This window comes from Pieris rapae, chromosome 12 (assembly GCF_905147795.1).
Source record: "Pieris rapae chromosome 12, ilPieRapa1.1, whole genome shotgun sequence".
In the NCBI taxonomy this organism is placed as follows: Eukaryota; Metazoa; Arthropoda; class Insecta; order Lepidoptera; family Pieridae; genus Pieris; species Pieris rapae.
Genome location: NC_059520.1, coordinates 9,215,819 through 9,230,881, shown reverse-complemented (window position 1 = coordinate 9,230,881; position 15,063 = coordinate 9,215,819). Strand labels below are relative to the sequence as shown.

General features: G+C 32.3%; 1 protein-coding gene across 3 annotated transcripts in view; it reads left to right on the top strand.

Annotated features, from left to right (window-relative positions):
- LOC110997829 (long-chain-fatty-acid--CoA ligase 4) overlaps window positions 1-15,063 on the top strand; it is a 51,471-nt gene that overhangs the window by 11,417 nt on the left and 24,991 nt on the right. Inside the window, exons 1-2 of one of the 3 annotated variants that reach the window (XM_045630513.1) lie at window positions 561-670; window positions 12,725-12,767. In XM_045630513.1, coding sequence (XP_045486469.1) covers window positions 12,745-12,767 — 23 coding nt within the window. In that variant the 5' untranslated portion in view covers window positions 561-670; window positions 12,725-12,744. Of the gene's footprint in view, window positions 1-560; window positions 671-12,724; window positions 12,768-14,395; window positions 14,493-15,063 lie in introns of those variants that run through there. The other 2 variants (XM_045630514.1, XM_022266174.2) reach the window with 2 other exon arrangements.

Sequence of the window (15,063 nt, the reverse complement as noted above, 5' to 3'; positions counted from 1 at the left end):
GCTGTTCTAAACGATGTCGTCATATACGGTTTTTACAGTAATTCCAAATTTGAAATTGGGTCAATGTCAAGTTAAATTTGTTGTCACAGATTAATAGGTAAATTGCGTTCTCTTTTCAAAATTTACGAAAGTACCAGAATACATAATTCCAATTTTGAAATTGCGTTAATGAAAGGTTATATTTGTTGTCACAGTCTATCCAATACGTAAATCGCGTTCTCTTTTCAAAATTTAAGCAAGTGCTAAGGTCTGTGCAGACTGTCGTGGGAGTTGAGATCGCATATGTAAACGTTTATGGTTATGTAGACACTGTCTTTACACAGTAATCATGATGCTTGGTTGTTTATAATTTCACCTGTATTACCTCGACATCCATCGTTCCACAACTCAGAATTCCTTCAAGAAAAGAGGTATCACATTAGGTGAGCCTCCTTTGTCCTCTGTTCTATATAAAAAAAATATATGGTATAAAAGGTATATGCATACGAACAAGGGGAATTGCAACGTAGGTTTCTCAGTTGTCGTGCAAAGTCCATTTGACGTTACCAGATCACGGTCACGGTTTAAACGCTAACTCAGTCTCCGAACGTTGGTTGTGTCGGATGCACGTGTACCTAAGTTTACTGTGGCTGTGATATATGTGACTAATAGTGATATTTTGTACTTTAAGGTACGTTTTTTTATGATATAGTACGTTTTTTATGGGCCTGTATTGTAACCAGATCGCGTCTTTTTCATTATGTTTTTAACACGTGTCGCTTTCTTTTGTTTATTGACAAATGTCATTTCTATCTATGACGTAGGTTGCGCGCGGTTTTGATGGGGTATCAGTTGCTGTCAAATATCTTAATATAAAGTACATGTAATTCCCAAACGATTTGACTGATTTTGATTATTTGAGTTTTACGACGTCTTTCTAATCCCTAATAGTAAATGTTTTGTCTGACAAACGTTAATAAGTTTAAAAATAATTTATTATCGTCAATTAGTCCGTCAGAGGTCAACAGCTACTGTTAGTTTATTTTGGCACTGGCATGTGCTGCAACAGATTTGGATTATTTAGTTTTATATTCTGGTAGGCCAGTCTTTCTTGTTATCGGTGTAAAGAAAAACAATTAACGAAATTCTCCATAAAATTTCATTGTAACGGCTTAACCAATTTAATATCGTCTGATTATATTAAATATTGTCGTATTTTGTGTATATGCATATGTGGCTAACTATCTTTATACCCTATAAGAATGCCTCCCGGAATGCTTCGCAGTTAGGTCTAATTAGAGCTAGGTTGGTTTAATTAGCCAGGACTTTACGCACTACGGACCAAAAGAGCATCTTAGTGCGGGAATTGTGTCCACACTACATACATATAGGAATGCCTGCCCTATATAGTGTAAATCTGTGGTCATAAATCAGACAATGATAATTACATTTTGGCTCAGTATGACTTTTTAATATATTGAGTGTTTCATATCATGCATTTATCATATTCTGACCTATGGCCACAGTTATATTTCCATGTAAAAAATCCAGCTGCTGAACAAAACCATTTTTGTGATATTTTGTATGCAATGTCTTTTAGCGTTTAAATCAAGCAGTTCACCATGAGATCCATAATTGGTTTCACCAAGACATGTATCGATATATCTTTTTGCCGATACGTTACCGATATCAACGCGTGTTGAATTAAAATAAATTAAGTTTATATATATATAGTAATTAGTTCTTATTAAAAACATTTAAACAGTCACAAACTTGAATTTATAGTAATTTGATTAAAATTAAATAAATAACTTTTAATAATTGATATTGATAAGTTTTTTGAATTTCTGTATTTTATTTTATTTGCTATAGAAAAAATGTTACTCGTGATAGTTAAAAGAAAACTAAAGTGTCTAGCGAAGTGGAACGCTCGCGTACAAAGCGTGTTAGAGAGATAATAAACTGAAATTATTCAGTTTACGGAGATTCCGCGGGCATACAGTCCGTGCCTCAAAAAATTTAATAGATGTGAGTCAAGAAGTCCAAACCTACATAAGATATACAATGACTTGGACAAAACTAATGGGATGGACATGTAAACAGTGAAAGCGACGAAAAACTATATCTTACGAAACAAACTCCTTCGATAAGTAGATCTATGGGCAAGACTCAGAGTGCAGAATTGGCGTTAAATATGGATTTAATTGGAAATCAAAATTTTGTTAAGTCGTCCACCTCAGTAAAAAAATTAAATTATGTGTTAAGGAGAAGTTAAGGTTTATATGAAGCTGCATCATTTCATCATGACATCTTGACTGGAAAAATGTGGCTCATTTTGATCTTGACTTATTTGTAGAACTTCAGTATTAACTTGTATAATGTACCTTTACACATTTATTAAAACGTAAGCATAATTTAAAAAAAAAATATTTATATGTTTTAATATATTACAAAAAAATATAGTATATGTCTTCATCAGGTGACACCTTATTACTAAAGGTTTGCTGTTAACAATTTTAATTGTCGGTTGTCTTATGCTAGACTTTGCTCTACCAGTCTCTTGCCTTGAACTTTGCCCATAATTTTGCAACTACAAGTCGTATCGACGATGACGCAAAACTTTTCCGCCGTATTTTAACACGCTGCACACATTCGACGACAGTCCCGATAGTATTGTATGTCAGAAAGGTATTTAAATTAATTAAGTGTATGACTGTATTGCATCTAATAATAATTATTGATTAAAGTCGAACCAAATATTTCTAGTTTCAATTAATTATCACCTATTTTTCATCACATTTAAAATTCATTAATTCGTTTTGATGTTTTAACAAAAATGTTTATATTTAATCCCAAATAAAATTACTTTTTAAATTGAGGTTATAAAATAACTATAATATACAATTATTATATTTCTTCGTATTTACCATGGAGGGTGTTTAGAGGAGTAGACCTGCAGGTGAGTTTCATCGTCGGACGTCAAGGCAAAATAGAATACGGATCCTATTTTCTATTCTGCCTACCTCGACGTCTGTTGTTCCACAACTAAGCGATTCTTCAGGTCTGCCGCGCACCACCACTATGTGGAATCAGCTGCTTACTAAAGTATTTCAGTACCAATTCTCAATAGGCAAGTGAGTGTCCATTGGCGGCGGTATCACTTAACATCAGATGAGCTTTACTGTTTCATATAAAAACCATCCGTCCCACTTTAAATCGAGGTAAAATTAAACAGCGATATACAAAATTATAAATATTTGATAATCACGCATAGATCACTACACTGAAGTCGCAAATCACGTTGTATTGATTATAATCAAGGTATTTAATTCAATATTGATTGTGAAATTATTAATTCGTAAAACTTGGTAACAATGATAAGTATTATCAATGTTTACATAAGATTTATATTGTTGCTAGTGCATTTGTAAGTCAAACAGTATAGGTGAAATTCAAAGTGGAACTATATGTCAGAAATGAAAGCGCGTACATTTATATATTTAATTATTCTTAATTAATTGATGATTTGCTTTTAAAAGAGTACCGAGAGTTTTTTACGCCGGCTTTTTCTCTCGGCCGATGAATAGGGTTGCCTACAGGTTTGAATTGAATGACGTGGAATAAGTGATACCTTGATGATTTTATGTTCCAAAATAAACGTATTTTATTTTTAAATGACATTCAAAATAAATTAATATCACCTATGTGCAACCTACCATCGTTTCATATATAAAAATATATATCTGTATTAGCGCAATTTAAGTATACCAGCTTTACATATACATATTATATTATAGTCGACGAAGTGTCACATTGATGGTTGGGTTAATGATAAAAAGGTTATCACTGCGACACGACGACTCAATACTTAATTGTTTAGACTTTGTAATGCGTTTAATTAAACGCAGTTATTAATAAACAAGTGCATTTTCTATATATATATATATATTATATAGATTAACTTATAGTAGCCAGATCTTCTCTTCCGTTCTAAGTCCTTGATTTGAGAACTGGCAGTAAATGTAAATTAGAAGCATTTACTTAATGTATACCTATGTCTTTTTTTCACGGTTTCATGTCATTTATAAATAAGTTCTGTTTACCACCCAAAACTATGGACAAGAGCACATAATAATATTTTAACATTGACGAAATTAAGCATTTTTCGTTTCCTGTAATGTTTTTTTCTCTGGACATACGAGGTTATCATTCTACAGCGACGTCATGCTTATGAAAACACTAACCGAAAGATCGATGCTTGTCAGGCAGTATCAAATAGGCATTATTATTAAATAAAAGTTAGTGAAGTTCCAATAGCACACAACAATAATAATCCAAACTTCAACCATTTAACAGCCAAAGATTATGCTTTACAACTATGTCTTACAAACTACTAGCGGACGCGACAGACGTTGTCCTGATGATATTTCAAGCGATATTATTAAAGTAAAGACAGCAGCGCCGTGCGCGCCATCCAGGGCATAACCCAAAACGCATACAAAAAACAATAATTGAAATCAGTCCAGCCGTTTAAGAGGAGTTCAGTACAATACACATGTACGGTAGAATTATATATGTAAGCTATCCAATCTGTGAAGTCGAATCAAACTGCATACGTGCGCAAATTTGATATATGGAAATGGGTTAAGTAGTTTAGGAGTCCATGGCGAACGAGACGCGTAGTTTATAACGTATTTTTAAAATTTTGGATAAGATCGCTCTGCGTAATAAAGGAAAAGGCAGGACACAGGAAATTAGTTTTTATTAAGTCCTATTATGTTGTTTTTGTCGCTCTAGTGCCATTTCCTATATATATAAACTTGACAACACACTGCTCATGAATATGCAAATTAAAGATATTTTGCTGAATAAAACATGTCTGTAATCAATACTTATGCAATCTTCTGAATACACAAAAAATAAACCTGTTTTTAGCTTCCGCATTAGTGTTGCGAGATAAGTCCAAAGTTTTATATACCGCACTGATGTTTTTATCGACGCGATTAAATGAATCCGTACCTAATTTTGATATTTATTCTGGATTTTATGTTTTGGGTGTAAATCTGGCCCAAAACTAGCTGCTAATAGTAATGCTACTAGAATACTAATTAAAAGTAATTTTAAAGAGTGCGATTGGTTTATAATATAGTCTCGAGTTAGATTATCTAAGCGATGAAACTAAGAAATGCCTGAATTTGCAGAAATGAAGTGCAATATTTTATTATAATAAAACATCATATTCTTGCAAATAAATTATTATTATTCAATTATTTTCACTACTGAATACTATTTGTAACAGACTGAAGAATATATTTTTTGTCTCGAGATCCACAACTGAACGCTTTTAACTGGCGGCTTTTTTTCAGTCAGTAGCAAAATACAGCGCTGTTGTAAGCAACAGTGCGGCCAGAGATTTGTCTAGCGTGATCACGCCTTGAACTCTGAGGTCACTCATGAGTTGCGATTCTCAATTTTTTTTGTTTATTTGTAAATAAGCCAAGGCAAGACCTAATCATATTATTCGGCGTAAATAGAAATCATAACATTAGTTAAACTATATATATGTTTATAGAACAAGGGTCAAACGGGCAGGAGGCTCATCTGTGTAAGTGTATCATATTGCAAGTGCGTTGCCGGCCTTTTTAAAATATTTTTTTTTATATAAAAGGAGGGCAACTTGGGCGTAGTTTTCTTTCCTCGTATACTATATTTTAAACAATAATTTGTAATTTAAGTGTAATATATTGTTGTGTACCTAATCTGCATTAATCGCTGTGTTTAAAACTTATTAAATTTATGAATAATGGCCAGAATTTTGTTCGGGCGATTTATTTGTGATTTGTCATTAAATATACCGCTTCTACTATATTTTTAATAGCGATAGTGTATATACAATACAACGGCCTGAGGCACAGATATTAATAACATTGTTTATATCATGGAATTATGAAAGTTGTATACTAGAATAATTTAAATCATAATTCGGAGCACCATGTCGCCCATGGACACTCACGTTGCCAAAACCCAGAGGCGAAACGGTTCGGAAATATTTCGGTGGGCAGTTGGTTTAATACAGTGGTAGTGTGGTGCGCGGCAAAAACTGCCTTGAAAAACGTTGGCAAGGAATGAAAAATCGTTGTTAAAACTAAAAAACCGAAGAGGTTAATAATAATTGAGATCTTCAATATTGTAGTCATGCAATTATCACATTGGACTTTGACCGTCATTGTAATGTTCGTTCTGCTTGGAAATTAATTGTCACGTTAATTAAACGTTGCGTGTGATTACAATGTGTATTTTAATCACACACACATTAACCACAAGCATCTTGAAGAGAGTTTTTTAAGACAGAAAACCAGTTGCCCACTAGTATCTGAACCAATTCGACTTAGGGTCCTTCAAGAAAAGAGCATACCAATTCTAAATAGGCAACGCAGTAGCGAGACTGGCAATGTGAGTATCTATACTTTGTTTTTATAGAATAGGGGGCAAACGGGCAGGATTTTCACCTGATGATAAGTGATACCACCGCCCATGGACACTCTCAATGCCAGAGGGCTTGCGAGTGCGTTGCCGGCAAATCTTATCACATAACATCAATGAGACCCCTCCTATATTATATATATATGTGTGTGTTTTCGGTAGAAACAAGAAAAATAAATATACGCAAGCAAGTTTTGACGAAGAAAAATATTGTGTATAATATAAAAGAACAAAGTGTATTTAATAAAGACTATACGAAGTGTTTATTGAACACTTTAAAGCCTAAATCGTAATGTTCCATGCTGAGAAAAGACACATGAATTAAACATATATACAAATATTGTTAGGAAAATAAATGCTAACGAAATTATGAACCATAAACAATATTACAACTAATAAAAGTTGTGTTTAATTGCCCATTGTAGTAGTTTTATTGAATGTATTATTGTAATATAAAATGTTATGTACGAAATTAGGTAATTAATATATACATACTTGATAATTTAGCTGCGTATTTAAATTTATTTTTTATTTTTAATATTCATATATTTAACAACAAATTATAACATAATTCAAATATGACTAGTCACACAAGAGAGTTCCTGTGTTGTGGGTAAGATAACAATGAGTCATTACGTGGTACACCATATATTTGTTTATACCGGTTTTTTGAGAAAAAGTTGGTTTAGTGCTACAACTAATCAAACACTAGTCTTATAAAAGACTAGCGGCCCGTACCGGCTTCGCACGGGTGGACATTTAGTTTTAAAACATTTTTGTAGACATTGATATGCTCTTTAATATTGGAATAATTTTTTGTTCTATCATAAATAGTTTAAACAGCGCATTGCATTGAAAAATATTTTATAAGCATTTTTTTTACAGCTTGGGTAACATTATTACAGTTTTAACAAGGATCCTTATTTTACTTGCAACTTAAATTGCCTATATTAATCGGTGATACTGTAGCATTCAAATGGTGAAGTAATTTATTAAATCGCTCCAGTACTTTGTGGGCCATTTCGTTACAAACATACTGACATACAAATTATTCATCTTTATAATATTCTATTCTATACTTAAGTATGTGTGAATGGGTATGTGTGCGCATGTATTTGAGATTATTGCTAAAAAATTTTATTAGGGTGCGCTGGGTTTCTGTTAGGATGTTGGTACATCAGATACCAAAATACGTAGTAAGCCTCTGTAGATTCAAAATCCAATTCAGCTGGCAAAATGATATATTCAAGTTTAAGGAATGAAATGTGATGTTAGCTTAATAATGGGATAATTAAGAAATTATTTCATATAAAAACTACTTACAAGAGTCATAGTTCTGAATCTTACCTAAAAGTAAGAGAACTCTTATTGTACTTTTCTGATAGCTATCGAGTAAAGTATATAGATGGTACATAACAAGTTACACAATGTGTTACATAATACGACAAAATAAAAATAAACTTGAGACTTTAGGTACTCGTAAAAATAACACTAGCGTATTTATTAAGGCATAAAATAAAGTCATAAAATTTATTTCTATACTAAAGATGTCCCATGAATTTTTTTATATATAACAATGAGTTGTTTTATTAGTGATAATTAAGTATATATTTTTTATTTATATTTATTTATTTATAGCCTTATAGCAGAATACAACATATATACATTAAAGCTATTGTTTTTCTTAATCTACGGTAAATGATTCTGTGTGCCTTCTAAATTTCTCTTTCTAATTTTTCCTTCTCATATCAATCTCATCTAGGTAAAAAATCCACCTCGAAAATTAAAAATAAAATAAAAAAGGGGAACCACCCTTAACATTTAAGGGGACGTAAAATAGACGTCCGATCAGCACATGTACACAAAATTTCACGAAAATCGGTGGAGCCATTTCAGAGGAGTGTAATTAGAAATACCGTCACACGCGTATTTATATAATAGAAAATATTTTTACTAGGCCGAATAGACCTATTTCTTCAACTTCCAGGCCATTGTTAAACGTCTTGGCAACGCTCCAAAGTTTATAAACTGTGTTCCCGTAAATAAATAATTGTGGAAAATGCATTACATTTGATATCGGGTCAAGGTTATGATAATGGCAATGCAATAAATGTTTACATCTTTCAAGAACTTTATTTCTCATTACAAATATTTATTATTTTAAGTGAAACATCTTTAGGCGCATGAGAGTAATATTTTTGCGGAATGTCACGAAGATGTGCAGCGTTTTTGTAGAAGAAAAGAGAGAGAGCGATTGAGACCGATTGAGAGAGAGTGAGAAAGGCAGATCGAGAAAAAATACTCGCTATTGGTTGATGTATTCGTTTTGTAGTTACATATTAGAACTTTAGATGAAAATTCTGTCGCATAACGTCTTGTTGAGTAAATGCAGATTTTTTAATTAATTTCTATTATCATTAGCACGCATACGGTGTGTAAATATCTATATCTATAGATCATATACTGGTACATCCTGTGTGGCTTTTACCTTAGTAATAATTAATTTACAAAGAAGTTTTACTTCTGACTTGTGGACTTTGTACGCACGCACTATTCTTTTACCTTACTTAATATTTAACTACGAGATACTCGACTCCATCAGCCGTCCTAATTCTAGTCTAATAGGCTTATTCTGATATGTATCATTAATACCCTTTTGAATTTCTTAAACGCGTAAATATGAATTTTAGACGGTAATTGATTAAACAATTGGAATTAAGGTCCTTCAAGAAAAGAGCTTTCCAATTCTTAAAAGGTCGGCAACGCACTTGCGAACCTTGGCAGTGGAAGTTTCCATAGGCGGTTGTATCACTTAACATCAGGGAGCCACCTTTTGCCTCACTCTTCCGTTTCCCGCTTTACTTTGAAATATCTGGTGATACAGCAAGTGCGTCCTCCAAGCCTATCCGTACTATCGGTTTCTTGAAGCAGTACCTACAGGATAAACTATGTAATAACTAAAGACAGAACGTCCCTTCAGTAGGGACTAAATTAATTGACCGCCTTGGTATTATGTGGATATCACAACTTTTTACGTTAGAAGAACTGTGATGCAAGACTTTATTTACACGATATGTTTTTGATGGTATTTAACAGTATCCTTTGCGGTATTTGTTAACTGCGATTCCTTATATAATGTGTATCATTGCCGGAGGTTATATTTTTTCTAGAAAATATAACATTATATACTTATTAAAAGAATGACAATAATTTCTAGTTACCTTGTAAATCGCCGCTCGTTATTGTCATAAATACAACATCGTTAAAATTAATTATCTTTGTATGTAGTATGGGTGATTGTTTGTGTGATTTACACACACACACACACATATATATATATATATATATATATATATATATATATTAATAAATTAATAAAACTGTTAAATTAATACAATGTCGCAACAAGCTTTTTGAAACATATTTTTTATATTTTAAAAAGAGATCTGGGTTAAGTACAAGAGCTTCTGGCATCAGACAGAATATGTATTATATAAAATTGTTATCTGAATTTTTTATCTTGTATATTTAATTAGTGGAACTGGTTTGAGCAGTTCAATGTTCTGTCTAGTCTGGATATTATTGTCTATGATTATATTTTAGCTGTTTCGTCGTACTATATTACTACTGCTCCATCTCTTCAGCAGAAGAGATGGAGCAGTAGTATGCTACCTAGTAGTATTAGGCTATAGAATTAAGTCTGCTGACTTCTTTGACCTCCCCTTTTCCCATTGATGCAATTCTAATACATCTTTTGCATATTTTTCTTTACTTCTTATAATTTATCCAGTTACATTTGTTGAAAGCTATAAATGCACGTAACCATTTAAATATTTCTCAAGTTTGCCCATTACAGCCGTGTATAATTAGCACATGGTCTCGGCTCGTATGTCGTTCACCTCTGCTACCATATTTTGTATTCTAACAAGTCTTGCAATACTACTTGCTATGCTGTTTGATACCTCCAAGCATATATGATGAATTGCTGTAATGTTTTTGTTAGTATGAAATGGAAAGTATCTTTTAAGCTCTCTTTATTTATCTATATTTGATGATTATTATCAACTTTTAATAATAAAACTTAACTTTATTATTTATTTACAAGAGTTTGCCAACTTTCGGCACACTGATACTTTGTAAAACACTTAAAGATTTCAAAGTATGAGGGTGGTATCTATGGATATGAACCAGCTCTATCAGAATGGTTCTTCTGAAAGAAGAGATAAATAGTATACCTGAGGAATACAAAATTTAAATTTAGTTAACATAAATAATAACAAAACATAAATAAAAATGTAAATTATATGGTATCAACGAGTTGTGTAAAAGAAAAAACTTGGCGATTAAAAAGACTTGCGGAGAGTTTATTGCCAGTTCTTCCCTTCCGTTCTACGCCCTTGATTTGAGAACTGGCAGTAAATGTAAAATTAGAAGCATTTAATATATTTTTTTGATGTTTATAAGTGTACATTATGTTACCTACATCAATAAATTATTCTTGAATTTGGGTCTCACTAAATTTAGGAATATTGTAAATCAAAATCGTGAAATTTGTATTGCAACGCTTTCTGTCATGTCCATATCCAAAGGCCTTATCACAAGTCAGGTAGGATGTTTTATAGTAGGGGAGCCCAAGAGGGGATTTCGGGATTTACTCAAGCGCGGCAGATTAATATACAGGGGGATACCTTGTACCCGGTTAAGTACCTCCACCAAATATGAGGCCCATATATAAGGCCGCCCGTGAAGGATACAGGATCAGATTAGTAAAAAAAAATTGATCATCAGACATTCTCGAGCGCGTCAGATTAAGGTAGTGTGAGTTAATCACATCCTAAAAAGTGTATATTCCACTAATCTGACAATTTGAGAGTGACGTAAAGAGAGGGGAGGGCAGCAAAGTTGTAAAAAAAAAACGTCATCTTGACATTCTCGAGCGTAGCTAATTTTTTTTTTATTTTGAATGAAATAATTCAAGAATATTGAAAAATATATAATCTGACGATTTCCGCAAGCCGAAATAACAAAATTTCGTCGATAAAATTCGTGCGATAAACGCGTGCAGCTGCGTGATGCCTACATTTCCTTCTCCGCGTTTCCCTCAAAATTAGATTTCATGTGAATTTGAACCGATGGGGACCGATAGATTTTGAGAAATTTTGAAAAATTAAAAAAACTAACAATTTGTTTTTTTGAAAGTGTTTTTTTGCAATAACTTTTAAACGGCTTTATCCATCAACTTCAAAAAACTAATCCATCTTTAAGCTTGAAAAACGACGTCGATCGCCACCAAACTGGTCAAAATCGGTTGATTCGTTCGAGAGATATCGTGAACGAAAGAAAACTGAAAAAAGTGTTTCTATCACATAACTTCGACATTTCATATCGGATTATCGTTTTTGATGAAATTAAATAATTAGAGCTTAAAAAATGCGTCGATCGCCGTCAACCGCGGGAAAATTGCTTGATCCATTCAAAACTTATTGGGGTTTGAAAATTTCAAAAATAGTGTTCTATGAAACTTCTATCAGACTTTCGAGCTGGGAGAACTCAAACGCATAGAAATATTATTTCTTTGAACTCAGCGAGCTCATAAGTACAATTTTAAGCGCCCAGGAATGGAATTGCAGGCATGGCCTTTAGAGTGAACCGTTTTTCTAATATTTTTTTTGTCAGATCAGGCAAATCCCTCTAGATAATCGTCAGATTATGAGACAGTACGTTTAGAATATAAATCTGAACCATATATATCTTAATCTGACGCGCTCGAGTATTTCAAAATGGCGATTTTTTTTTGCACATTATAATAATGGCTGCGAGTTTGCGTCAGCTCGAAATCGTCAGATTATTGAATGAGAGCTTTTTTTTTGGTGCACTTAACACCCCCTTAGAAAACCTGACGCGCTCGATTAAATTTTTTTTTTTTCATTTTTAACCCTTACGTACAACCACCCCCATCATGCAAATGATCAGATTAACATACGTACATTATTAAAAATACGTAGGACATTGATGCTATCAATATCTGACGCGCTCGAGTATGTCCATGCAACAGTTTTTTTTTACATATTTAAACATCTATAGCCGCTTTCCCCACCGATGAAAAGGTATATATCATTTAACATTTTTTTCTTCTTATCATCTAAGCTTTGCAACCCAATAGGTCTCCACGACGCTCGAGTAAATCCCCATTTAGCATCGTGGGCTCCCCTACCATAATTATGTTTTTTAATGAAATTAATTGATTTGTTTTTTTTTGCAGATTAACAATTAGGAGCTGAAATGTTTATAGACGAGAATGAGACGTAAGTACTATTATAATATGTTTAATGTGTAATAATTATAATAATAGCATTTATTACTGTATTTACATATTAGGTACATAAAAGTTTGAAATACTAAAAAACGTAATTACTACTGTCTTAATCGGCACGGGACAGTACATTAGGCGTGCTTTATGACAGTCAATAAATTATCGATTTGTGTGTTATTGAATTACTTAAACTTATCAAGTTTTCGTTTTCGTGTTGTGTAACTGTTGATAGTTGGTGCAGAGATAGATATGACAATTAATGTTTATAATAATAAACATTAAAAGCTTCCAACCACAGTTTCTAAAAATTGATTTAATGTAGTTATCGTGAAATATAATTAATATTAATTTGATAACGTTATCATATGTTTCAATAATACGATGATGTAGAGATAATAATATAAGGATTGACTATATTATGATTAATAATGTAATATCTATGTAAAATTCCTTTTAAGACAAATTTGCACGCCATTGTGTGTGGTAGCATAAGCGAGCTTTAAGATTGTACCAACAAAACATTTTTTTTATCATATTCTTGCAAATAAATTATTATTATTATTCTAGTATTACCCTTGAGATTTAATAATACACAAAAGCAAGTAGCAAACTACCTATAAATTGTCACAAAATTAATGAAAATAAAGTACCCACGGGTTGTCGGTGTCTCCGACTCACTAGAGACAATTTTAAGATTAAACTTAAAGTAAAATTTCTGTCTAAATAAAGGTTTATATAATTATTATTAACCAGTACTTAACGTCAGAAAAACTTTACGATGAATTTAAAACCACGTCAGATACGCAAACCTTGGGACTCTGTTGTTATCGGCATCAATTAGAAAGTATCTGCACTATTTTTTATAGAAATGGGCATCTGATGTTTGGTGATATCAGCGCCGATGGACACCTTCATAATCGAGAGTGAGGGCTCGCGAGTGCGTTGCCGGCGTTTTAAAAAGTACTTTTACGCACAAACCCAACTTATCTCAATGCATTTTTGACGATACGACATAGACACCATAATCCAAATATTGATAACAGTATGCCAATAATCTATCGACGGACTGTAATAGCCATCTGTCGATAATAGCTATCCCTGGTAGGTCGGATCGGTGTTTGTGAATAGTGTTTTGTATGACAATGACAGTTCTACTGGGCCAATATCCTATCTTAAGATTTAAACTTACACCTGTTTTTAAAATAATTAAAAAGCTATTTGACATGTTTTAAACATAGACATGTATATTTTAATACTATTTGTACGGTTTTATTTACTTTATTTGATTTATATTGATTATCAAATATGAGTGGAAAGAGCGAAGAGATTGCATTCTATCAGTCGCCAAAAATGGATTGTATTCGTAGGGTTTGGTTATTGCGATGCAGATAGGAGATCGATCGACTGTCACCCTCTGATCTCAGATTGTGTTCAATCTGAGATTGTAGATAAATATTGGGTTCGGGCGTTAGACGGAGTTTGTTGGTAATACAACTTTATTGAATAAATTTGTAATTAAACGTCTCTAACGCGGTTAAAGAATTTTATTTAAAACAAACATTGGTTATCGGTTAATAACTGATAGGAAATGTAGGTAATCTTTTGTTTATCTTATCGAGTCAAGAACATATATGACTGTTAATATACGAGTTGGTTTATTGTGTGTCAGTGCCTTGACGGATGTACTGTTTGTGATAATGAGTGTGTATAATAGAAAGTGAGTAATTTTAATTGTATTTTTTTAATGAAATAAAAAGTAGTTACTGTTTGTTAGAATATTTATGTTAGTTTGATAAACTCGTGGTTAGGGATTACTGCAGTAAGGATTTTCTCTTTCTTGGGCCTCCCGGGCTGCGACTATGGACGATAGATCAAAAACATATTCCACACTATTAAAGAACATATCAATCTCTACAAAAAAAAAAAAAATTAAAAATGTCCGCCCGTGCTAAGCCAGCATATAACATTGAAATGAAATGTAAATTTCTTTGACATGACATTGAAAACTGAATTACTATTCAATTGTAGTAATTAATATGTAAATTGTATTGAGATAGGTTCGGTTTTAATTTATAGCAAATTTTTATCATGTGGCATTTAAACATAATTTATTACTAGCAATCAATATACAGTAGGTATTAACAATTTTATTAATATTAATAACATTTTTAGTCTGCTTAAAAATGGCTAGTAGGTTTTTTTGTAGCATTTCTGCCATATATTTTAGATAATAGAGCTTGTAACATACTATATAGTATGATCTGGTAAATTGCAATAAATCAATAAAG